General features: G+C 52.6%; 1 protein-coding gene and 1 pseudogene across 4 annotated transcripts in view; one reads left to right on the top strand and one right to left on the bottom strand.

The window, feature by feature from the left end:
• Positions 1–1464: 1464 nt before the first annotated feature.
• The window catches only part of LOC147116852 (tonsoku-like protein), a 207801-nt gene continuing 183064 nt past the window's right edge, over positions 1465–26201 (bottom strand). Inside the window, exons 21-27 of one of the 4 annotated variants that reach the window (XM_085987258.1) lie at positions 23983–24061; positions 23164–23471; positions 16058–16223; positions 13817–13992; positions 7110–7183; positions 4903–5036; positions 1465–2747 (exon numbers count right to left, since the gene is read on the bottom strand). In XM_085987258.1, coding sequence (XP_085843384.1) covers positions 2677–2747; positions 4903–5036; positions 7110–7183; positions 13817–13992; positions 16058–16223; positions 23164–23471; positions 23983–24061 — 1008 coding nt within the window. In that variant the 3' untranslated portion in view covers positions 1465–2676. Of the gene's footprint in view, positions 2748–4902; positions 5037–7109; positions 7184–13816; positions 13993–16057; positions 16224–23163; positions 23472–23982; positions 24062–26201 lie in introns of those variants that run through there. The other 3 variants (XM_085987259.1, XM_085987260.1, XM_085987261.1) reach the window with 3 other exon arrangements.
• On the top strand, positions 17429–17755 carry LOC147116853 (ubiquitin-conjugating enzyme E2 K pseudogene; annotated as a pseudogene).

Raw genomic sequence — 26201 nt, 5'->3', positions numbered from 1 at the left:
GACAGTGCGGCGCTCCCACAGTACTGCCCCTCTGACAGTGCTGCACTCCCTCAGTACTGCCCCTCCGACAGTGCAGCACTCCCTCAGTACTGCCCCTCCGACAGTGCGGCGCTCCCACAGTACTGCCCCTCTGACAGTGCAGCGCTCCCTCAGTACTGCCCCTCCGACAGTGCAGCGCTCCCTCAGTACTGCCCCTCCGACAGTGCGGCGCTCCCACAGTACTGCCCCTCCGACAGTGCAGCGCTCCCTCAGTACTGCCCCTCCGACAGTGCGGCGCTCCCACAGTACTGCCCCTCTGACAGTGCTGCACTCCCTCAGTACTGCCCCTCCGACAGTGCAGCACTCCCTCAGTACTGCCCCTCCGACAGTGCAGCACTCCCTCAGTACTGCCCCTCCGACAGTGCTGCACTCCCTCAGTACTGCCCCTCCGACAGTGCAGCGCTCCCTCAGTACTGCCCCTCTGACAGTGCTGCACTCCCTCAGTACTGCCCCTCCGACAGTGCAGCGCTCCCTCAGTACTGCCCCTCCGACAGTGCAGCGCTCCCTCAGTACTGCCCCTCTGACAGTGCAGCACTCCTTCAGTACTGCCCCTCCGACAGTGCAGCGCTCCCTCAGTACTGCCCCTGACAGTGCAGCACTCCTTCAGTACTGCCCCTCCGACAGTGCAGCGCTCCCTCAGTACTGCCCCTCCGACAGTGCAGCACTCCTTCAGTACTGCCCCTCCGACAGTGCAGCGCTCCCTCAGTACTGCCCCTCTGACAGTGCAGCACTCCTTCAGTACTGCCCCTCCGACAGTGCAGCGCTCCCTCAGTACTGCCCCTCTGACAGTGCAGTACTCCTTCAGTACTGCCCCTCTGACAGTGCAGCGCTCCCTCAGTACTGCCCCTACCACAGTGCAGCACTCCCTCAGTACTGCCCCTCCGACAGTGCAGCGCTCCCTCAGTACTGCCCCTCTGACAGTGCAGTACTCCTTCAGTACTGCCCCTCCGACAGTGCAGCGCTCCCTCAGTACTGCCCCTACCACAGTGCAGCGCTCCCTCAGTACTGCCCCTCCGACAGTGCGGCACTCCCTCAGTACTGCCCCTCCGACAGTGCAGCACTCCCTCAGTACTGCCCCTCTGACAGTGCAGCGCTCCCTCAGTACTGCCCGTCCGACAGTGCAGCACTCCTTCAGTACTGCCCCTTCGACAGTGCAGCACTCCCTCAGTACTGCCCGTCCGACAGTGCAGCGCTCCCTCAGTACTACCCCTCTGACAGTACAGCGCTCCCTCAGTACTGCCCGTCCGACAGTGCAGCGCTCCCTCAGTACTGCCCCTCCGACAGTGCAGCACTCCCTCAGTACTGCCCGTCCGACAGTGCAGCGCTCCCTCAGTACTACCCCTCTGACAGTACAGCGCTCCCTCAGTACTGCCCCTCCGACAGTGCAGCGCTCCCTCAGTACTGCCCCTCCGACAGTGCAGCACTCCCTCAGTACTGCCCGTCCGACAGTGCAGCGCTCCCTCAGTACTACCCCTCTGACAGTACAGCGCTCCCTCAGTACTGCCCCTCCGACAGTGCAGTGCTCCCTCAGTACTGCCCCTCCGATAGTGCAGCACTGGGAGTGTCAGCCTGGATTTTGTGCTCAAGTCGCTGGATTGGAGCTTGAACCCACGACCTTCTGACTCAGAGGCGAGAGCGCTACCCATTGAGACACGGCCTACCCCACCAACGTACTACACGCAGCCTCAGTGCCCCCAGGCTAAGTTAGGGGATAGTCAGCCTGGGTTTCCGCGGTGATCACCATCCAGTGGTCTGTCCGCGGGACAATGCCCGTGTGCACCGGGTAAAGACAGGATTGGGTTCCAGCTGTGCCTCCCTCCGTGGCCGAATAGCCAGTTGGCACTCATTGAGACGTGATCCTTCGAGTGAGGCATTGGAAGGGCAGCCAGTGCTTGTGGATCCTTTCTCCAGCAAGGGGCAAAAACAGATGCAGAATAAAGCTTGAAGCGAGTAGAGGGCAGTGCCGGGCATCCTTGATCCAGCGGGTTGACTCGGGTCCTTTCAATACACAGGGAATTCCTGTGCTCTTAATTCAACAGCAACAACTTGTATTTAAGGTAGTAAAACGTCCCAAGGCGCTTCACAGGAGCGATTATCAAACAAAATCTGACATCGAGCCACATGAGGAGAAGTTCGGGCAGGTGACCAAAAGCTTGGTCAAAGAGGTCGGTTTTAAGGAGCGTCTTGAAGGAGGAGAGAGAGGCGGAGAGGTTTAGGCAGGGAATTCCTGAGCTCGGGGCCCAGGCAGCTGAAGGCACGGCCGCCAATGGTGGAGCGATTATAATCAGGGGATGCTCGAGAGGCCAGGATTCTCTCTAGAAGTCATAGTAAGTAGAACCAGAGGGCGATGTAACACAATGTGGAGCGCAGGTCGGCAGGTGGAGTGAAGATGCTGATCAGCCATGATCTAACTGAATGGTGGAACAGGCTCAAGGGGCTGAATGGCCTCCTCTGTTCCTGTGACACCTCTTAATTCCAGGAGTCCCTGAGGGATTATGAGGTAAATTTTTAACCCTCCCTCTTTATTAAATGGATCCCTGTTAATCCTGGCTCCCGGCAGTTCTGGCGCAGTTACATTCTGGTGATATTTTTCGGAATCGTGGCGATTTTGCCGTCGTAGTTGCCGACACTTGTGATTCACAGACGGAGGTCTCCCAGGTTCCACCTCGCAGCCTCGGATTTAATATCGTGCTGATGGATTGAGCAGCCTGGAAAATAGATAAAGTCATTGAATCTGTCTGCACCTCTCTCTCCCCCCCCTCTCTCTCCCCCCCACTCTCTCTCTCCCCCCCAATCTCTCTCTCCCCCACACCCACTCTCTCCCCCACTCTCTCTCTCCCCCCACTCTCTCTCCCCCACTCCCCCCCGCTCTCTCCCCCCCACTCTCTCTCTCCCCCCCGCTCTCTCTCTCCCCCGCTCTCTCTCTCCCCCGCTCTCTCTCTCCCCCGCTCTCTCTCTCCCCCACCCACTCTCTCCCCCACCCACTCTCTCCCCCACACTCTCTCTCCCCCCACTCTCTCTCCCCCCGCTCTCTCTCTCCCCCCGCTCTCTCTCCCCTGTCGCTCTCTCTCCCCCCACTCTCTCTCTCCCCCCACTCTCTCTCTCCCCCCACTCTCTCTCCCCCCTCTCTCCCCCCCCACTCTCTCTCCCCTCACTCTCTCTCCCCCACTCTCTCTCTCCCCCCACTCTCTCTCTCCCCCCACTCTCTCCCCCCTCTCTCTCCCCCCACTCTCTCTCTCCCCCCACTCTCCTGCTCTCTTTCTTCCCCCTCCACCCCACATTTTATGTAATTCTCTCCTCTCTCCTTTCTCTGTCACTCCCCTTTGTCTCTCTCCCCTCTCTCTCCTTTCTCCACCCTCCGTTTCCTCCCCCCGCCCCACATTCTCCCCTCTCTCCCTGCCCTCTGCTCCACCCTCTCCCTCTTTCTCTATCTCTCTTCACCCCCTGCATGATGTCAACTGAACAACAGGCTCCAAAACCACAGACGGAAACACGCTGGAATTTCCACCTTGGCGACTAGTTGACCCTCCAGCCAAGAATTCGCGCACCAGAGGCCCGGATTTTGTGAGTTGGGCAAACGACAGGCTTCAGCGAGCACATGCCGCTGCCTCAGCTTCACTGGCAGCTCAGTGAACCAGTTTGGTCAATTTAGAGACAGGAATTCCTGCCTGGTTTGAATAGCGTATGAAAGGGGAGCCTGCCCGGGGAGCTTGGCCTGTCCCACACTTGCCCGGGGAGCTTGGCCTGTCGCACACATACCCGGGGAGCTTGGCCTGTCGCACACTTGCCCGGGGAGCTTGTCCTGTCCCACACTTGCCCGGGGAGCTTGGCCTGTCGCACACTTGCCCGGGGAGCTTGGCCTGTCCCACACTTGCCCGGGGAGCTTGGCCTGTCGCACACATACCCGGGGAGCTTGGCCTGTCGCACACTTGCCCGGGGAGCTTGGCCTGTCGCACACTTACCCGGGGAGCTTGGCCTGTCGCACACATACCCGGGGAGCTTGGCCTGTCGCACACTTGCCCGGGGAGCTTGGCCTGTCCCACACTTGCCCGGGGAGCTTGGCCTGTCGCACACATACCCGGGGAGCTTGGCCTGTCGCACACTTGCCCGGGGAGCTTGGCCTGTCCCACACTTGCCCGGGGAGCTTGGCCTGTCGCACACATACCCGGGGAGCTTGGCCTGTCGCACACTTGCCCGGGGAGCTTGGCCTGTCGCACACTTACCCGGGGAGCTTGGCCTGTCGCACACTTGCCCGGGGAGCTTGGCCTGTCGCACACTTGCCTGGGGAGCTTGGCCTGTCGCACACTCGGCAGGGGAGCTTGGCCTGTCGCACACTCGCCCGGGGAGCTTGGCCTGTCGCACACTCGCCCGGGGAGCTTGGCCTGTCGCACACTCGCCCGGGGAGCTTGGCCTGTCGCACACTCGCCCGGGGAGCTTGGCCTGTGTCTCTCCTGCAGCCCTTTAAGAGCGACACAGCAGCTCTTAAAGGGCTGCAGTGGAGATATTAGGGTAACACAGCTCCCTTTGGTGCTGAATATTTTTAGAACTAATAAATAAAAGTGTTCAAAAAAAAAAGGTCACAAATTTTCAGTGCCCCCATGAACCATCCCATCGGGTACGGAAGAGCCTGTTCGTTTTCCAGTTGGCAGAGGAAGGCGGGGCCGCGGTGAGGATGGACGTGTCAGGCGACCAATGGCAGGGACGGGGTGGTTGGAGGCGGGAGCTCATGTGATGAAGCCTCCAGGAATGCGTCCAACGGGAGTTGGCGACCCTCGGCTGTCCTGCGCTTTGGGCCTCGTCCCTTCCATGAGAGTTCTCCATTTAAAATAATCTGAGACTCAGTCACTGGCATTCACAACTGACCTGATAAATCAAGGACCTCCATCCAGGAATCCCGCTTGCCAAATGCAGCCAGGAGCATCTCCAGCCCGCTGGAACTGATTCCAGAATTCCGCGATAAGTCAAGGAATGCCAGTGATGGGAAGGATGGCAAACACCTACAGGGAGAGGGAACATGCAACGTGAGATCCGTAGTTCAGCCCTGTCCCTGTACATCCAGCAGCCCATGTAGGAAGATGTATTTACCTTTCCCTCCACCTGACCGAAAGATCCCAGCTCCTGCTGGGGTACAGTGGCATGGGCGCTGGTTCTTGAGGTGTGAGCCGATATATTGAACGACACCATGGCTGAGCTGGACCCTGCATCACCCCATATCAGTACCAACAACTTGCATTTATATAGCGCCTTTAATGTAGTAAAACGTCCCAGAGCGCCTCACAGGAGCGTTAGCAAACAAAACTTGACACCAGTCAGTGTACAGATATCTCCCTGAGGGAGAGGGACTGAGAGACACCAGTCAGTGTACAGATAGCTCCCTGAGAGAGAGGGACTGAGAGACACCAATCAGTGTACAGGTATCTCCCTGAGGGAGAGGGGACTGAGAGACACCAGTCAGTGTACAGATATCTCCCTGAGGGAGAGGGACTGAGAGACACCAGTCAGTGTACAGATATTTCCCTAAGGGAGAGAGGAACTGAGAGACACCAGTCAGTGTACAGATATCTCCCTGAGGGAGAGAGACTGAGAGACACCAGTCAGTATACAGATATTTCCCTAAGGGAGAGAGGGACTGAGAGACACCAGCCAGTGTACAGATATCACCCTGAGAGAGAGGGACTGAGAAACACCAGTCAGTGTACAGATATCTCCCTGAGGGAGAGGGACTGAGAGACATCAGTGTACAGATATCTCCCTGAGGGAGAGGGACTGAGAGACACCAGTCAGTGTATAGATATCTCCCTGAGTGAGAGGGGACTGAGAGACATCAGTCAGTGTACAGATATCACCCTGAGGGAGAGGGACTGAGAGACACCAGTCAGTGTACAGATATCTCCCTGAGGGAGAGGGACTGAGAGACACCAGTCAGTGTACAGATATCTCCCTGAGGGAGAGGGACTGAGAGACACCAGTCAGTGTACAGATATCTCCCTGAGGGAGAGGGGACTGAGAGACTCCAGTCAGTGTACAGATATCTCCCTGAGGGAGAGGGGACTGAGAGACACCAGTCAGTGTACAGATATCTCCCTGAGGGAGAGGGACTGAGAGACACCAGTCAGTATACAGATATCTCCCTGAGGAAGAGGGACTGAGAGACACCAGTCAGTGTACAGATATCTCCCTGAGGGAGAGGGGACTGAGAGACACCAGTCAGTATACAGATATCTCCCTGAGGGAGAGGGACTGAGAGACACCAGTCAGTGTACAGATATCTCCCTGAGGGAGAGGGACTGAGAGACACCAGTCAGTGTACAGATATCTCCCTGAGGGAGAGGGACTGAGAGACACCAGTCAGTGTACAGATATCTCCCTGAGGGAGAGGGACTGAGAGACACCAGTCAGTGTACAGATATCTCCCTGAGGGAGAGGGGACTGAGAGACACCAGTCAGTGTACAGATATCTCCGAGGGAGAGGGACTGAGAGACACCAGTCAGTATACAGATATCTCCCTGAGGGAGAGGGACTGAGAGACACCAGTCAGTGTACAGATATCTCCCTGAGGGAGAGGGACTGAGAGACACCAGTCAGTGTACAGATATCTCCCTGAGGGAGAGGGACTGAGAGACACCAGTCAGTGTACAGATATCTCCCTGAGGGAGAGGGACTGAGAGACACCAGTCAGTGTACAGATATCTCCCTGAGAGAGGGACTGAGAGACACCAGTCAGTGTACAGATATCTCCCTGAGGGAGAGGGACTGAGAGACACCAGTCAGTGTACAGATATCTCCCTGAGGGAGAGGGACTGAGAGACACCAGTCAGTGTACAGATATCGCCCTGAGGGAAAGGGACTGAGAGACACCAGTCAGTGTACAGATATCTCCCTGAGGGAGAGGGACTGAGAGACACCCGTCAGTGTACAGATATCTCCCTGGATTGTGTGGGAGTTCAGATCTGTACAGTCCAGTTGAAGCCAAGTGTTTTGGTCAGTATGCTGAGAGACAGGGTTTACTGTTATAGCAATGTTACAAAAGGGCAATTGTGCCAAAACATTGAAGATCAGAAAGAGTTACCTGGCAAAATCGCTGATGGAGTCATCTGTCAAAGAGTTTTTGGAAAGATTGAGATGAGTCAAAACGCAGCCGTCCTGGATCGGAGGAAGAAATACTAAGGTCAATAAAGCATGGAAATCTACCACCACTGAGGAGTTCAACTTCTGATAATAAGGTCTTCTTGAACAATCTTCCACCTCACCCCCCACTCTGTCCATTAACTCAGTCCACAAGCCCAGTTTGCGGGGGAGGCGGGCAGCTGACCTGCTGTCATGTTTGCGCTCGTGCTGATATATAACCAGTTGCTATGGTGATCATCTAGTGAAAGACAGTGATAGCGCCAGTCTGTGCTATGGGATGTGGAGATGGTAACTATGGGATGTGGAGATGGTAACTATGGGATGTGGAGATGGTAATTATGGGATGTGGAGATGGTAACTATGGGATGTGGAGATGGTAATTATGGGATGTGGAGATGGTAACTATGGGATGTGGAGTTGGTAACTATGGGATGTGGAGATGGTAACTATGGGATGTGGAGTTGGTAACTATGGGATGTGGAGATGGTAACTATGGGATGTGGAGATGGTAACTATGGGATGTGGAGATGGTAACTATGGGATGTGGAGATGGTAACTATGGGGTGTGGAGATGGTAACTATGGGATGTGGAGATGGTAACTATGGGATGTGGAGATGGTAACTATGGGATGTGGAGATGGTAACTATGGGATGTGGAGATGGTAACTATGGGATGTGGAGATGGTAACTATGGGTTGTGGAGTTGGTAACTATGGGATGTGGAGATGGTAACTATGGGATGTGGAGTTGGTAACTATGGGATGTGAAGATGGTAACTATGGGATGTGGAGATAGTAACTATGGGGTGTGGAGATGGTAATTATGGGATGTGGAGATGGTAACTGGGATGTGGAGTTGGTAACTATGGGATGTGGAGATGGTAACTATGGGATGTGGAGATGGTAACTATGGGATGTGGAGACGGTAACTATGGGATGTGGAGACGGTAACTATGGGATGTGGAGACGGTAACTATGGGATGTGGAGACGGTAACTATGGGATGTGGAGACGGTAACTATGGGATGTGGAGACGGTAACTATGGGATGTAGAGACGGTAACTATGGGATGTGGAGTTGGTAACTATGTGATGTGGAGATGGTAACTATGGGATGTGGAGATGGTAACTATGGGATGTGGAGTTGGTAACTATGGGATGTGGTGTTGGTAACTATGGGATGTGGAGATGGTAACTACGGGATGTGGAGATGGTAACTACGGGATGTGGAGATGGTAACTATGGGGTGTGGAGATGGTAACTATGGGGTGTGGAGATGGTAACTATGGGATGTGGAGATGGTAACTATGGGATGTGGAGATGGTAACTATGGGATGTGGAGTTGGTAACTATGGGATGTGGAGATGGTAACTATGGGATGTGGAGATGGTAACTATGGGGTGTGGAGATGGTAACTATGGGGTGTGGAGATGGTAACTACGGGATGTGGAGATGGTAACTGTGGGATGTGGAGATGGTAACTGTGGGATGTGGAGATGGTAACTATGGGGTGTGGAGATGGTAACTATGGGGTGTGGAGATGGTAACTATGGGGTGTGGAGATGGTAACTATGGGGTGTGGAGATGGTAACTGTGGGATGTGGAGATGGTAACTATGGGGTGTGGAGATGGTAACTATGGGATGTGGAGATGGTAACTATGGGATGTGGAGATGGTAATTTTGGGATGTGGAGTTGGTGACGGTTCACGGGCCTGGTGATTATTTTGTGACTTCCGTGGTTTGAAGCCCCTTTTGCAAATTGTGTGCAGTTTTCAGCAGAGCCGGCCCAGGTTTCAACTGCAGCTGCCTCTCCGGATCTCCGTGATTTAGTATCACTGACCATGCTTCCTCCAGGGAGGCCCTGCCTGAGTGAAATTCTTCGAGAGCCTCGACTGGCTTCGGGCACGTTTCACAGCTGTGGAGAAGTGAAGTAACCCCAACTGCCCGGTAAGTGTGACCTGCGTCTCCAGTGGATTCTGTGCTGATTCCACACCCATTTCCCCAGCATGCCAACTGTACCGCCAGGCATTGTGATGCACAGTGAAACCTCAGTCCATTCTGGTGCCAAGACATGTGAAGCGCTGGACCATTATGGCTTGAACGTGGAGATCAAAGAGTCTATGAGGGGGGATTGACCCTTCAATGTCTCCTCCCTAGGGGGCAACACCTCTCCTTCGTCTGAGTGTCACAAAGCGACTTTCTACCACTCCAATGACAAGGAGCATTGGAATAAAACCTACTTTAACGTCGGGCTAGTCTTAAAATAAAAGAAAGACTTGCATTTCTATAGCGGCTTTCATGACCACCGGACGTCTCAAAGCGCTTTACAGCCAATGAAGTACTTTTGAAGTGTAGTCACTGTTGTAATGTGGGAAACGCAGCAGCCAATTTGCGCACAGCAAGCTCCCACAAACAGCAATTTGATAATGACCAGATACAGGAAACTCTTTTTTATCCGGCACCGACGGGACTGGCATGGTGCCGGTTTATCAAAAAGTCCGGATTACAGAGAGGTATCGTAAAAGGAACAAGAGCCCGGTACACAGCAACAGATCCAGGCTTCCCTGTTGCTTAGCAACAGCTGCAGGAACCCCGGCCACAAGATCCAGGCGTCCCTGTTGCTTAGCAACAGGTGCAGGAACCCTGGTTACACAGCCACAGATCCAGGAACGGCCACTAATATGAAGTAAAACTTACCTGAACCTACTGCTGAATTTTGCCGGTTAACAGAGATTTCCGGTTATTTAGGTGCCGGTAAATCGAGAGTTTCCCGTAATCTGTTTTAGTGATTGGCATGAATCAACTGAGCAGCCTGCAGGTGGCGCTGTCCAAGGAGAGTATAAATACTCGGGCACGGGCCCAGCTTGCGCAGGACATTCATAACAGGAACTAGTGAAGGACACAACTAGACCTCCATGTTGAAAAACAGTTGATTAAAGCTTTGTTTAACGCTTAGACCAAGTGCCTAGTAGTTTTCTTACGTCAGTGATGTTGATTGAGGGATAAATATTGGCCAGGACACCGGGGAGAACTCCCCTGCTCTTCTTCGAAATAGTGCCATGGGATCTTTTATATCCACCTGAAAGAGCAGACAGGGCAGGCCTTGGTTTAACGTCTCATCTGAAAGACGGCACCTCCGACAGTGCAGCACTCCCTCAGCACTGCATTGGGAGTGTCAGCCTAGATTTTTGTGCTCAAGTCTCTGGAGTGGGACTTCCACCCACGACCTTCTGACTCAGAGGCGAGTGGGCTACCCACTGAGCCATGGCTTACATCTGTCCGAACACATTCTACCTGTACAAAACATGGGGGGAGAAATCCGGTGTCGCCCCGTTTGGGGCGCAAAGTTTAGCGCCTGGTGCTAATTATCGCCTCCGACTGCAAACCTGGCCTCTATCGCCCCTGGAGGTGATTGGAGCGCTAAATCAGGCGCTACACACCTCTCTTAAGGCGGTAACGCCGAGGAGCGAGGCGCTACCTCAGAGCGCTGGCGGAGCTCATGTGATGTCAGTCAGCAATGGAACACAGACACACTGGCGCCGGCCAGTTCTTAAAGGGGAGGGTCGATCTTGCTCTCCATCCACACCCTGCTCATTGCAGCCTTGAATCTCGGCCTGGAGAGACCTGTACATCAATTCTGCTGGAAAGAACAATGGAGAGACCCAGGGAAAGAGCTCAGAGTGCAGCCCCCACAGTCTCTTCTAAATCGATGCAAGGAAGGTCAAATCAAAATCAACCTGCAAAGTGCTGCTCAGTACCCAAAACTCCTTCACACAGCGTTGAATCTCTCCAGAAGTCTCTCTCTCTCTCTCTCTCTCAGAATGCGTGGTGCAAAAATGTCGCCGACAAAAAAGGCAGGAAGCGGCCGCCTTTAAATAGCGCTCCCCCAGTCCCTTCCCGACTGCAAAACGCTCCCCTCAACCTGTCGTTGCTAGCGGCAGGCGGCGCCACTCAATATCTGGTCCGGGGCGTTGCGCACTCGACTGACGTCATGATCTGCCGGCGCAGGAGATCGTGGCGGCAGTCTTTTGCGCCGCCGCAAAATGTCTGATCAATTTCGCGAGTGGTGCAAACATCGCCGCGCCCGGCCGCTAGTTCTCGAGGCAGTTCAGAGAAGGTTCACTCGGTTGATTCCGGAGATGAGGGGGTTGACTTATGAGGAAAGGTTGAGTAGGTTGGGCCTCTACTCACTGGAATTCAGAAGAATGAGAGGCGATCTTATTGAAACATATAAGATTGTGAGGGGGCTTGATCGGGTGGATGCGGGGAGGATGTTTCCACTGATGGGTGAGACTAGAACTAGGGGGCATAATCTTAGAATAAGGGGCTGCCCTTTCAAAACTGAGATGAGGAGAAACTTCTTCACTCAGAGGGTAGTAAATCTATGGAATTTGCTACCTCAGAGAGCTGTGGAAGCTGCGACATTAAATAAATTTAAAACGGAGATAGACAGTTTCCTAGCTGATAAGGGAATTAGGGGTTACGGGGAGAGGGCAGGGAAGTGGACGTGAGTCTAGGTTCGGATCAGCCATGATCCTATTGAATGGCGGAGCAGGCCCGAGGGGCCGTATGGCCTACTCCTGCTTCTACTTCTTATGTTCTTATGTAGTGGCTTTGCACCCATAGGGCGCTAACGAGAGGCGCAAACGAACCAAATTTTTCCCCCATGGTCCGTAACAAACAGAAGAATTCCTTCGCCCTGAAGGGTGAATCTAATATTGCTCCCTCCAAATGCAAAGCAGGGAGTGTACTGATATTACAGGATGATGCTTGTGCCGAGGTCAGAGCCAGCTCACTGGGCAATAAGGCTGAATTAAAAAAAAAATTCTGGGGGATGTGGGCGTCACTGGCAAGGCCGGCATTTATTGCTCGTCCCTGGTTGCCCTGAAGGTGGTGCTGGGCTGCTTTCTTGAACCGCTGCAGCCCGTGAGCAGAGCACAGCTAAGAGTCACCCACATTGGTGAGGGACTGGAGTCCCGAATAGCCCGGACCGGGTAAGGACGGCAGTGAACTGGTTGGGTTTTTACGACAATCCGACAGCTTCACGGTCACTTTTACTGAAGCCGGCTTTTTATTTTAACTGAATTCTAAATTTTAAACTGCCCATGATGTTCCCTGGATTATTAGTTCAGGCCTCGGCATTGCAATCCTGTAACATAGCCACTACACTACCGCACCCTGTTAATCTCCAGACCCCGAGATCACGAGACACTTTCTGACCAATGTTGTAGATTCAGTCCAAAACTAGAACGCCCGTCAGTTAGGAGACAGCCGTGTGATATTCCCAGCTGTGCTCAGGGCCCTTAGTATAATCTCTGCTCCATGTCAACACTTTGAGATCCAGTGGAATCCCATCGAACTGGGGCAGTCACATTGACTGAGAGAGTAAGTGCTGGGCAAAGACGAGGACATGAGCAGCCTCCGCCTCTCCTAGCCTGGGGGTTCTCCCAACAGCAGCTGGGTGGTTGGAACACTCAAGGGCAGTGTGAAGCTTCATGTGTTTTAAAAAGAAAGAAGGACTTGCAGCCAATGAGGTACTTTTTGAAGTGTGGTCACTGTTGTAATGTGGGAAACGCAGCAGCCAATTTGCGCACAGCAAGTTCCCACAAACAGCAGTGTGATAATGACCAGATCATCTATTTTAGTGATGTTGGTTGAGGGATAAATATTGGCCCCAGGACACCGGGGATAACTCCCCTGCTTTTCTTCGAAATAGTGCCATGGGATCTTTTACATCCACCCGAGAGAGCAGACGGGGCCTCGGTTTAACGCCTCATCTGAAAGACGGCAGCTCCGACAGTGCAGCACTCCCTCAGCACCGCACTGGAGTGTCAGCCTAGCTTTGTGTGCTCAAGTCCCTGGAGTGGGGCTTGAATCCACAACCGTTTTAGACTCAGAAGCAAGTGCGCTACCCACTGAGCCACATCTGACACCAGAGAAACAGGAGCCACAAACATGGGAAGGGAAGTGGCAGCGAGAGGATTCGAGTACAGGAGCAAGGATGTCTTGCTGCAGTTGTACAGGGCCTTGGTGAGACCAAACCTTGAGTATTGTGTGCAGCTTTGGTCGCCTTATCTGAGGAAGGATGTTCTTGCCATGGAAGGAGTGCAGCGAAGATTCACCAGACTGATACCTGGGATGGCAGGAATGACGTATGAGGAGAGATTGGGTCAATTGGGCTTATGCTCACTGGAGTTTAGAAGAATGAGAGGGGATCTCATTGAAACTTATAAAATTCTAACAGACTAGATGCAGGAAGGATGTTCCCGATGGCGGGGGAGTCCAGAACCAGGGGTCACAGTCTAAGGATAAGGGGTAAGCCATTTAGGACTGAGATGAGGAGGAATTTCTTCACCCAGAGAGTGGTGAACCTGTGGAATTCTCTACCACAGAAGGCAGTTGAAGCCAATTCATTAAATATATTCAAGAAGGAGTTAGATATATTTCTTAAGGCTAAAGGGATCAAGGGATATGGGGAGAAAGCAGGGACCGGGTACTGAATTTGGACGATCAGCCATGATCTCATTAAATGGCGGAGCAGGCTCGAGGGGCCGAATGGCCTACTCCTGCTCCTATCTTCTATGTTTCTATGTTAAGTTGCCTCTTAGGGAACAGCAGAGCAACAATCCTCCCTGCCGTCTCGTACTGACCTGGGCGAGGTACTTCACAACCGCTGCCACGAATGGCCCGTCCTCTTGGTTACCAAGGACCGACGAGATCTCGAGACGAGAAAGGACATCATGGGGGAGACTCTTCAGAAGAAGCTGTACCCCTTTGAGGCCCAGGGCATTGTGGGATAAGATCAAAGTCTTCAGGTGCCTGGATCCTGAGGGAATAAAGAGGAGAGGGCTGAGCACAGAGGTAGACTGACGGGCGATTGACCAGTGCACACCTCACACAGGTCATTATTTCACTGTCACGTAACAGTTCACGTAGATCTATAACTACCAGCAGAAAACAATAATTATTGACTAACTAATCGCTAATCCATTAACAGATTTAAAAATAACTAGAACTTTCTGGTGAGAATATTACCAATCGCCTGATGCTGCATACCTTCAAAACTGAAAGCTACATTCCCTTTTACCACAGTCTAACTGCCTTGTCAGTTTGTCTCAGTGGGCAGCACTCTCGCCTCGGAGTCAGAAGGTCGTGGGTTCAGGCCACACTCCAGAAGCTTAAGCCTATAATCCAGTGCAGTACTGAGGGAGCGCTGCACTGTCGGAGGGGCAGTACTGAGGGAGTGCTGCACTGTCGGAGGGGCAGTACTGAGGGAGTGCTGCACTGTCGGAGGGGCAGTACTGAGGGAGCGCTGCACTGTCGGAGGGGCAGTACTGAGGGAGTGCTGCACTGTCGGAGGGGCAGTACTGAGGGAGCGCTGCACTGTCGGAGGGGCAGTACTGAGGGAGCGCTGCACTGTCGGAGGGGCAGTACTGAGGGAGCGCTGCACTGTCGGAGGAGCAGTACTGAGGGAGCGCTGCACTGTCGGAGGGTCAGTACTGAGGGAGCGCTGCACTGTCGGAGGGGCAGTACTGAGGGAGCGCTGCACTGTCGGAGGGGCAGTACTGAGGGAGCGCTGCACTGTCGGAGGGGCAGTACTGAGGGAGCGCTGCACTGTCAGACGGGCAGTACTGAGGGAGCGCTGCACTGTCGGAGGGGCAGTACTGAGGGAGTGCTACACTGTCGGAGGGGCAGTACTGAGGGAGTGCTACACTGTCGGAGGGGCAGTACTGAGGGAGCGCTGCACTGTCGGAGGGGCAGTACTGAGGGAGCGCTGCACTGTCGGAGGGGCAGTACTGAGGGAGCGCTGCACTGTCGGAGGGGCAGTACTGAGGGAGCGCTGCACTGTCGGAGGGTCAGTACCGAGGGAGTGCTACACTGTCAGAGGGACAGTACTGAGGGAGCACAGCACTGTCGGAGGGTCAGTACTTAGGGATGCGCTGCACTGTCGGAGGGGCAGTACCGAGGGAGCGCTGCACTGTCGGAGGGGCAGTACCGAGGGAGCGCTGCACTGTCGGAGGGGCAGTACTGAGGGAGCGCTGCACTGTCGGAGGGACAGTACTGAGGGAGCGCTGCACTGTCGGAGGGGCAGTACCGAGGGAGCGCTGCACTGTCGGAGGGGCAGTACCGAGGGAGCGCTGCACTGTCGGAGGGACAGTACTGAGGGAGCGCTGCACTGTCGGAGGGACAGTACTGAGGGAGCGCTGCACTGTCGGAGGGTCAGCACTGAGGGAGCGCTGCACTGTCGGAGGGGCAGTACTGAGGGAGCGCTGCACTGTTGGAGGGGGCGGTACTGAGGGAGTGCTGCACTGTCACAGGGGCGGTACAGAGGGAGCGCTGCACTGTTGGAGGGGCAGTACTGAGGGAGCGCTGCACTGTCGGAGGGGCAGTACTGAGGGAGCGCCGCACTGTCGGAGGGGCAGTACTGAGGGAGCGCTGCACTGTCAGGGGGGCAGTACTGAGGGAGCGCTGCACTGTCGGACGATCAGTACTGAGGGAGCGCTGCACTGTCGGAGGGGCAGTACTGAGGGAGTGCTACAATGTTGGAGAGACCATCTTTCGGATGAGAGTTACTCTGAAGGTAGAACAGACACACTGTCTGTCACAAGTTAGTTATGGATGATGAAGGCCATTCTGCCCATCCTACATCATCCATCCCCAGAGGTGTTAGTGTGCTCCCCATGTCAGTATCCAGTTTCTGGGAGAGTTCTGCCTGCACTCCTCTATCTGGGAGTTTATTTCATGTGTCCATCACTCAGTGTGTGAAGAATTTCCTTATATTGCTCCTACTAGTTTGAACCTGTGTCTTGTAATCCTGGCTGTAGAGCACTTTGGGATGTCCTGAAGTGGTGAAAGGCGCCATAGAAATGCAAGTCCTTTCTGTCTTTTACCTTTCATCGTGAAGTTGAATGCGAAGTGCTGCAGGAACTTGGCTGTGAGCCCGCAGGCCTGGAGTCTGAGCGTGCTCAGTACGGGGCAGCTTCTGATGAGCGAGGCTATGGACTGAGAGCTGCTGTCACCCAGGGGATTGAGGCTCAGGTTCAACTCCTGCAGACTCTGAGACACAAACAAACATTCAAGAATCCCTTCAGTGAACTATTTTAATACTAAACCTTTAAAAAAATCCTGCACACTCCTCCTCTGGCTTCCCTGCATGATCTACTCGTGCTCGAACGCAATCCTCAGACCCCAAAACGCAGGAGCCCTCTTCCTTACAGACTTTCAAACTTGGTGTGACCAAGTGATCATTTCCCCCGATCTCCCTCATCTTGCAATACATTGAAGTTACAACACGGAAACAGGACGATCGGGCCAACCGGTCACAGGTACGGTGGTGTGGCGGTTCTGTGACTGGACGATCGGGCCAACCGGTCACAGGTACGGTGGTGTGGCGGTTCTGTGACTGGACGATCGGGCCAACCGGTCACAGGTACGGTGGTGTGGCGGTTCTGTGACTGGACGATCGGGCCAACCGGTCACAGGTACGGCGGTGTGGCGGTTCTGTGACTGGACAATCGGGCCAACCGGTCACAGGTACGGTGGTGTGGCGGTTCTGTGACTGGACGATCGGGCCAACCGGTCACAGGTGCGGTGGTGTGGCGGTTCTGTGACTGGACGATCGGACCAACCGGTCACAGGTGCGGTGGTGTGGCGGTTCTGTGACTGGACGATCGGACCAAGCGGTCACAGGTACGGTGGTGTAGCGGTTGTGTGACTGGACTAGTAATCCAGAGAAGCCGAGTTCAAATCCCACCACAGCAGTTTGAGGATTTCAGTTTAACAAATAATCTGGAAATAAAAAAGCAGATATCAGCAAAAGTGAGCATGAAGCTGTCGGATTGTGGTGAAAAACCCAGCTGGTTCACTGATGCCCTTTAGGGAAGGAACTCTGCCGTCCTCACCTGGCCTGGGCCTACACGTGACTCCAGTCCCACACCAGCATGGTTGACACTGAACTGCCCTCTGAAGTGGCCCAGCCACACCACCGAGCCACAGTAAGCTTGTCGGCTATGAACTATATCAACAGGTCGGGGGGGGTGGGGGGAATGAGTGGATCAGCAAGAATCAAATAAGAGTTGAACTCGTAGATGAACACTTTACAGAATGGCGAGGAGAGATTGCAGAGCCTCCTGACACACCCTATGAAGGAGGGGCGGTATCAACTAGAAATTTAAATTCCAGAAACAGATCCATTTAATCCTCCAAAGGTGCGGTTTATTACAAAAAATTTGGCATCTAAGTATTAGTTCAGTAATGGCACCCATTTGTTTGGATGTTCTGAAAGTTCAGTGGGCAGCTGCTATGACAGTGAGGACAGTTTTATTATCGTTACAAGCCTCACTGGCAGCAGCTGAACCTGATGACCCACCGGACGCAGTAGCGGCACAACAGTATAAGCAAAATCCAGAGATGTTTAAACAAACAGCTCGACTCTGGGCGTCAGTTCCCAGCCCACGTGTACACTAAAAAAGTGGACAAACTGTGGGCTATGGGCTTTGATAAAAATGCAGCAATAGTGGCCTTGTCTTCACAGTCCTGGGGTGTGGAGTGTGCAACACAACAGCTGCTCAGTAACTGAGGAATTTGGGACCACCTCCCTCTGTAGCCCAGCTGCCCTTTTCATTGACAAACAGCTCTGCCCTTTGTTCCCTCTGGGCTCGGCACAGATTCCGTTTTAAATATCAGGAATGACGCATGAGGAGAGATTGGGTCGATTAGACTTACAGGAAACTTTCTGTTATCCGGCACGGACGGGACCGACGTCGTGCCGGTTCATCAACAATTCCGGATAACCGAACGCTATAGTAAAAGATACGGAGCGGAGAGCTCCGTGTAAAGCAACAAACCCTGTTACAGCTTCGGAACAATGGGCACAAGTTGCAAGCGTCTCTGTAGCTTAGCAACAGCTGCAGCTACACCCTTGCACCGCAACAAATGGAGTAAAAAAAGTAATAAAAGTTACCTGAACCGACTCCTGAATTTTGCCGGTTAACCGACATTTCCGGTTATTTAGGGGCCGGTTAATCGAAAGTTTCCTGTATATTCGCTAGAGTTTAGAAGAATGAGAGGGGATCTCATTGAAACTTATAAAATTCTAACAGGACTAGACAGACTAGATGCAGGAAGGATGTTCCCGATGGTCGGGGAGTCCAGAACCAGGGGCCACAGTCTAAGGATAAGGGGTAGGCCATTTAGGACAGAGATGAGGAGGAATTTCTTCACCCAGAGAGTGGTGAACCTGTGGAATTCTCTACCACAGAAGGCAGTTGAGGCCAATTCATTAAATATATTCAAGAAAGAGTTGGATATATTTCTTAAGGCTAAAGGGATCAAGGGATATGGGGAGAAAGTGGGGACCGGGTACTGAATTTGGATGATCAGCTATGATCTCATTGAATGGCGGAGCAGGCTCGAGGGGCCAAATGGCCGACTCCTGCTCCTATCTTCTAGGTTTCTATCTCTGGAATATGCGAAAATCGCTGTAAATGAGACGGGATTCGATGCTCAGTAAAAGCTCTCAGAAGATCTGTGTAAATTAAAACAAAGGGGAAACGTGATTGGCAAATGATGTATAACATTCATACACCCTTCAGAGAAAAGAATGAAAGAATGTGGCGATAGAGAGAGATCTGGGCATTCCAGTGCATACATCCTTAAAGGTACATGAGCAATGCCGTGTAGCGATAGCTGGAGCAAATCGGGTGTTGGGGTTTATCCATAGGACAATTGAGTACAAGACGAGGCACACTATATTGTCCTTGTACAAGACCTTGGTCAGACCGCTCTTGGAACACTGGGTCCAGTTTCGGTCTCCTCACATGGTGGGTGATATTGAGGCTTTGCAGAGGGTGCAGAGGAGGGCCACTAGACTAATTCCCAGTCTGAAGCATCTTAGTTATCAAGCTAGGCTAAAAGAGTTGGGCCTCCACACTTTAGAGAAGCGTAGACTTAGGGGGGCTCTGACTGAGGTTTATAGACGAAGGGAATAGATTGTGTTCCAGTTGACGGTTTGTTCCAATTAAATAGGTTAGGGAGGACCAGGGGTCACAATTTTAGGTTGTGTAAGGCCAGATCGAGGTTAGATGTGAGGAAGTGGTTCTTTTCCCGGAGAACAGTGGACCTCTGGAACAGGCTGCCGTCTCGTGCGGTGGACGCAGACTCGCTGGATTCCTTCGAGCGAGAGCTGGACCTGTTTCTGGGCTGGGGCGGAGATCACCTCCTACAGAAGGGAGGCACTGCAGGGAATTCAGGGCCAGAATGATCTCCTGGACTCGTTTCGATCGCCTAGATGGGTTGGAGAGGAATTTCCAAGATTTTTCCCTAAATTGGCCTGGGTTTTTTAATCTTTTTTTGCTTCTCCCAGGAGAGCCCATGGTTTCGGGTGGCGCGGGTAGGGAGTGTATATTGTGATACACAAGGTATCGCAATTGTGAGGGACAGTCTCGATTGACCAGAGGGTCTTTACCTGTCTGTCATTGTTCGTATGTTCATAAGGCAACTGGGGATGGCCAATAAATGCCGGCCTTGCCAGCAACGCCCACATCCCGAGAATGAATTAAACTCTAGCGTTTTTTAAAACAAATCTGGAAATAAAAAGCAGGTATCAGTAAAAATGACTCTTGGTGTAAGTGACACAGAGCGGGACAGCTGAACGGAATGGGGTCCTTCCAGGCCTCACTATTGAGTTCACCCCACTCGGAGAGGGAAGAGTGAACGCTTGATGTTCCCACAGACTTCCTACGACTTAATGGGCAAATATCAATCGGAGCATGGGAAACCTGTGCTGCATAAACTTCGCTCATATTTCCCTGGAGTTTAGAGCGTGGAGGGCTGATCTGATCGAGGTGTTTAACTTAGAATCATACAGCACAGAAGGAGGCCATTCTGCCCATCGTGCCTGTGCCGGCTGGTTGAAAGAGCTCTCCAATTAGTCCCACTCCCCCGCACTTTCCCCGCACAGCCCTGCGAATTTTTCCCCTTCAAGTATTTATCCAATTCCCTTTTTAAAGTTATTATTGAATCTGTTTCCACCGCCCTTTCAGGCAGCGCATTCCAGATCACAACAACTCGCTGCGTTAAGTAAATTCTCCTCATCTCCCCCCTGGTTCTTTTGCCAATCACCGTCAATCTGTCTCCCCTGGTTACCGGCCCTTCTGCCATTGGAAACTGTTGCTCCTTATTTACTCTATCCAAACTCTTAATGATTTAGAACATTCTATCAAATCTCCTCTTAGCCTTCTCTGCTCTCAGGAGAACAATCCCAGCTTCTCCAGTCTATCCACTAACTGAAGTCCCTCAGCCCTGGTACCATTCTGGTAAATCTCCTCTGCACCCTCTCTTGATAAAGGGATTCAATAGGGTAGATACGTAGGAACTATATCCTGTGGTGGGGGAATCCAGAACAAAGGGGAATAACAGGCAATGTTCCCTCTAAGCTGCGAGGCCGCGCAGCAATGGGAAAGGTCCCGCACAGGCCGCCTACCGGCTTCCCCATTGTAAATACCACTCATGAGCGGAAATTTAAAAAGGACCGTGCACTAAAAGAAGCAAGCCGTGCAGAACAAAGGGAACACTGGAGCCAGTCCATTCAGAAGTGAAATTAGGAAGCACTTTTTCACACAAAGTTAGCAGAAATCTGGAACTCTCTTCCCCGCAGTAGGCTGTTGATGCTGGGGGTCAGCTGAAATTTTCAAGACTGAGAGCGACAGATTTTTGTTGGTAAGGGTAACGAGGGGATGTGGAGCAAAGGTGGGTAAATGGGGTTGAGATACAGATCAGCCACAATCTAACTGAATGGTGAAACAGGCTCGAGGGGCTGAATGGCCTCTTCCTGTTTCCATGTTGACGTTGGTTATGATATATAGAAACATAGAAGATAGGAGCAGGAGTAGGCCATTCGGCCCCTCGAGCCTGCTCCGCCATTTAATGTGATCATGGCTGATCATCCAAATTCAGTACCCTGTCCCTGCCTTCTCCCCATATCCCTTGATCCCTTTAGCCTTAAGAAATATATCCAACCCCTTCTTGAATATATTTAATGAATTGGCCTCAACTGCCTTCTGTGGTAGAGAATTCCACAGGTTCACCACTCTCTGGGTGAAGAAATTCCTCCTCATTTCTGTCCTAAATGGCTTACCCCTTATATTAGACTGTGACCCCTGGTTCTGGACTCCCCCGCCATCGGGAACATCTTTCCTGCATCTAGTCTGTCGAGTCCTGTTAGAATTTTATAAGTTTCAATGAGATCCCCTCTCATTCTTCTAAACTCCAGCGAGTATAAGCCCAATCGACCCAATCTCCTCGTACATCATTCCTACCATCCCAGGTATCAGTCTGGTGAATCTTCGCTGCACTCCCTCCATGGCAAGAACATCCTTCCTCAGATAAGGTGACCAAAACTGCACACAATATTCAAGGTGTGGTCTCACCAAGGCCCTGTACAACTGCAGCAAGACATCCTTGCTCCTGTACTCGAATCCTCTCGTTATGAAGGCCAACATACCATTTGCCTTCTTAACCGCCTGCTGCACCTGCATGCTTACCTTCAGCGACTGGTGCACAGGGACACCCAGGTCTCGTTGCACTTCCCCTTTTCCCAATCTATTGCCGTTCAGATAATAATCTGCTTTCCTGTTTTTGCCACCAAAGTGGATAACCTCGCATTTATCCACATTATACTGCATCTGCCATGCTTCTGCCCAATCACCCAACCTGTCCAAATCATACTGGGGTTTCTCTGCATCCTCCTCACAGCACACACGCCCACCCAGCTTTGTGTCATCTGCAAACTTGGAAATATTGGCCTAGAAATTCAGTTAGGGGCGCCCAGCTCGCCTGGGCGCCGGAATTACCGCTGCGCGCGGAGCCACTTGCGCCAGCGGGATATTCAGTTTCAGCGCCCCAAGTGGAAGCCGGCCGCCAAACAAGGGTTTCGGCGCCCCGCTTCGGGCACTGAAACTGAATATCGGCGTGTAAAGTGCCGCAGCGCCACCCGCTGCGGCACGGCAGCCTGCGGTACTGCAGGCCTCCCTCTCATTCTTAAGGGGGCCCCGCTCGCGAGTGCCGGCAAATGAGCCCGGCACCAAGGAGAAGTGCCGGGCTCTCTGGAAACAGCCGGCAATGCCGCGGGGGGGTGGTGGGTGTAGGAGGCCGGGGACGGAGGTGTGGGCAGGCGGCCGCCGAAAAAGCGGCCAGCCACACCTCCACCTTAACTCGCCCCACTACCGGCACAGGTAGGCCCCTGTGTACCGGTCGCTGTTTGCGGCCGGCGCGGGGGAGGCGGCAGCAACCAAATATGGCCAGCGGGGCGATAGCGGGGCGCTGCGCACACCGATGACGTCATCGGTGGCGGCGCAGCGCTACTGGCTAACGCCGCCATTAGCGCCCCGCTAAATATCGCGGTAGGTTTGCACAGTGGCGTAAAAGCCCTCTTTGGGCGCAAACTGGTGGCGCAGGCCACTGAATTTCTAGCCCATTATATCTGGTTCCCTCGTCTAGATCATTAATATATATAGTGAATAGCTGGGGTCCTAGCACCGATCCCTGCGGTACCCCACTAGTCACTGCCTGGGAAAAAGACCCGTTTATTCCAACTCTTTGCTTCCTGTCTGCCAACCAGTTCTCTATCCAAGTCAGTACCTTGCCCCCAATCCCATGTGCTTTAACTTTACACGCTAATCTCTTATGCAGGACCTTATCGAAAGCCTTCTGAAAGTCCAAATACACCACATCCACTGGTTCTCCCTTATCTATTCTACCAGTTACATCCTCAAAAAATTCCAGTAGATTAGTCAAGCACGATTTACCTTTTGTAAATCCATGTTGACTTTGTCCGATCCTGTCACTGTTTTCCAAGTGCTCTGCTATTACGTCTGTTATAATGGACTCTAGCATTTTCCCCACTACCGATGTCAGGCTTACCGGTCTGTAATTCCCCGCTTTCTCTCTACCACGCCATTTTTGAATAGTTGATACAATTATCAGCAACATCTCTAACCTGAAAGGGTGAGTCCCCGGAGAGCTTGGTGGGGTTGCACAGCTTCTTCAGGCCTTCGTGTGTGATCTGATTGGACGAGAGGTCCAGCAGGGTCAGGTTGGGCATGGTCACCAGGCTGGCCAGCAGCTCGTCCATGGCGTCATCACCCAGGCGGTTGGTGGACAGGCGCAGCTCACGGGTGGCGGTCTGTAGCTTGAGCGCTCGCAGGATCGGGGTCAGGTGCTCCTTGTTCAAGGAGAGTCCGGATAGGTCGATCGAAGGGCCATTCTCCTGCAGTTGGAGGATCTTTGAGATCGAAGGGTCCTCAGCTGCGAAGATCAAACACAACGGCAAGATTATGACCTCAAGCTGCACTGCCCTGTTTTTTTATAGAATTCATTCTCGGGATGTGGGCGTCACTGGCAAGGCCAGCGTTTATTGCCCATCCCTAGTTGCCCCTTGAGAAGGTGGCGGTGAGCCGCCTTCTTGAACCGCTGCAGTTCGTGTGGTGAAGGTGCTCCCACAGTGCTGTTAGGGAGGGAGTTCCAGGATTTTGACCCAGCGACGATGAAGAAACAGCGATATATTTCCAAGTCAGGATGGTGTGTGACTTGGAGGGGAACTTGGAGGTGATGGTGTTCCCATGCGCCTGCTGCCCTTGTCCTTCTAGGTGGTTGGTAGAGGTCACGGGTTTGGGAGGTGCTGTCAAAGAAGCCTTGGCGAGTTGCTGCAGTGCCTCTTGTAGATGGTACAGACTGTAGCTACTCCCCACACTCAGTGTTATCCTGTGGGTTACATACCCTTATTATTTCCTGTGTATTTCTGAGTATATCTCCTTACCCAGTGCCAGGCTGTGGCAGGCCTTCTTGTATCTGTCGGACACAGGAGGCAGGTCCCAGGAAAGCACCTCAGCCAGGACCTGAAAAACATTGCACATTCATCTCTTATTGAAGCAGGAAGCCCCATTCCTACCAGGGGATGCTGCATCCCTTTAAAACACAGTGCATGGCCCTTGTAAATACGGGGACTGTCAGTCTGGGAAGTGCCCTCCCACATTCACAGGGAGACTGATACACAGGGACACAATCTCCCACCCTAGGACTGCAATCTTATCTAATTTCCAGTAATTCCACATTACAACAGTGACCACACTTCAAAAGTACTTCATTGGCTGTAAATTGTTTTGGGATGTCTTGAGGTCATGAAGGACGCTGTAGAAATACAAGTCTCTTTCTCTTGCTGTTTCTCACTAGGCAGTACGAGAAAGTGACAGAAGGATGTTCCCGATGGTCAGGGAGTCCAGAACCAGGGGCCACAGTCTAAGGATAAGGGGTAAGCCATTTAGGACTGAAATGAGGAGGAATTTCTTCACCCAGAGAGTGGTGAACCTGTGGAATTCTCTACCACAGAAGGCAGTGGAGGCCAATTCATTAAATATATTCAAGAAGGAGTTGGATATATTTCTTAAGGCTAAATGGATCAAGGGATATGGGGAGAAAGCAGGGACAGGGTACTGAATTTGGATGATCAGCCATGATCTCATTGAATGGCGGAGCAGGCTCGAGGGGCCGAATGGCCTACTCCTGCTCCTATCTTCTATGTTTCAAAAGTACTTCATTGGCTGTAAATTGTTCTGGGACGTGCCGAGGTCATGAAAGGCGCTATAGAAATACAAGTCTCTTTCTCTTGCTTTTTCTCACTAGGCAGCACGAGAAAGTGACAGAACACTATCGAGGCGGGAGGATCCCAGCACCCCTGCTGTAAGTCCTGTATTAGTTTTACTCAATGCCTTTCTCTTGATCAGCCTCCCATCCTCTGTACGTAGCAACAGGAGGAGGCCATTCAGCCCCTCCAGCCTGTTCCACCATGCGATTTGATCACGGCTGATCTGTATCTTAACGTTATTTACCCGCCTTAGCTCCCTATCCCTTGATACCCATACCCAACTAAAATCGATCAATCTCAGTCTGGAAAATGTCAATTAATCCTCAGCCTTTTGGGGGAGAGTTCCAGACTTCCACCACCCTTTGTGTGAAGAAGTGCTTCCTGACATCACCCCTGAACGGCCTGGCTCTAATTTTAAGGTTCTGCCCCCTTGTTCTGGACTCCCCCCACCAGAGGAAATAGTTTCTCTCTCTCGACCCTATTGAATTATCGACCCTATCAAATCCTTTAATCGTCTTAAACACCTCAATTAGATCACCCCTTAATCTTCTAAACTCGAGGGACTACAGGCCCAGTCTGCAACCCGTTCTCATAATTTAACCCTTTTAGCCCCGGTATCATTCGGGTGAATCTGCGCTTCCCCCCCTCCAAGGCCAATATCTCCTTCCTGAGGGGCGGGGCCCAGAACTGAAGTCTCCTTTACCTTCCAACCCCTGTAAACTTCAATTCATCCAAAACCCTTTCCTAACTCGCACCAAGTCTCATTCACTCGTCCCCTGTGCTCTCTGACATATATTGGGTCCCGCTCTGGCAACCCTTCCAATCTAAAATTCTCATCCTTGTTTTCAAATCCCTTCATGGCCTCGCCCCTCCCTATCTGTAACATCAGTGGGCAGCGCTCTCATCTCTGAGTCAGAAGGTCGTGCGTTCAAGCCCCTCTACAGACACTTGAGCACATAATCCAGGCTGACTCTCCAGTGCCAGTGCTGAGGGAGTGCTGCACTGTCAGAGGTGCCGTCTTTCAGATGAGGCGTTAAACCGAGGGTCCGTCTGCTCTCTCAGGTGGACGTAAAAGATCCCATGGCCAATATTTCAAGGAAGAGCAGGGGAGTTCTCCCCGGTGTCCCGGCAAATATTTATCCCTCAACCATCATCACCAAAACAGATTGTCTGGTCATTATCGCATTGCTGTTTGTGGGAGCTTGCTGTGCGCAAATTGGCTGCCGTGTTTCCTACATTACAACAGTGACCACACTTCAAAAGTACTTCATTGGCTGTAAAGATTTTTGGGACGTCCTGAGGATGTGAAAGGCGCTATAGAAATACAAGTACTTCCTTTCTTTTGTTCGCAAGTTCCTCCTCCCTCCCTCCCTCCGCATCCCTCCCTCCTCCCG

This window comes from Somniosus microcephalus, chromosome 5 (genome assembly GCF_052327205.1).
Source record: "Somniosus microcephalus isolate GS21.2 chromosome 5, FLI_Smic_1.0, whole genome shotgun sequence".
Classification (NCBI taxonomy): domain Eukaryota; kingdom Metazoa; phylum Chordata; class Chondrichthyes; order Squaliformes; family Somniosidae; genus Somniosus; species Somniosus microcephalus.
This window is presented reverse-complemented; position numbering and strand designations above follow the sequence as displayed.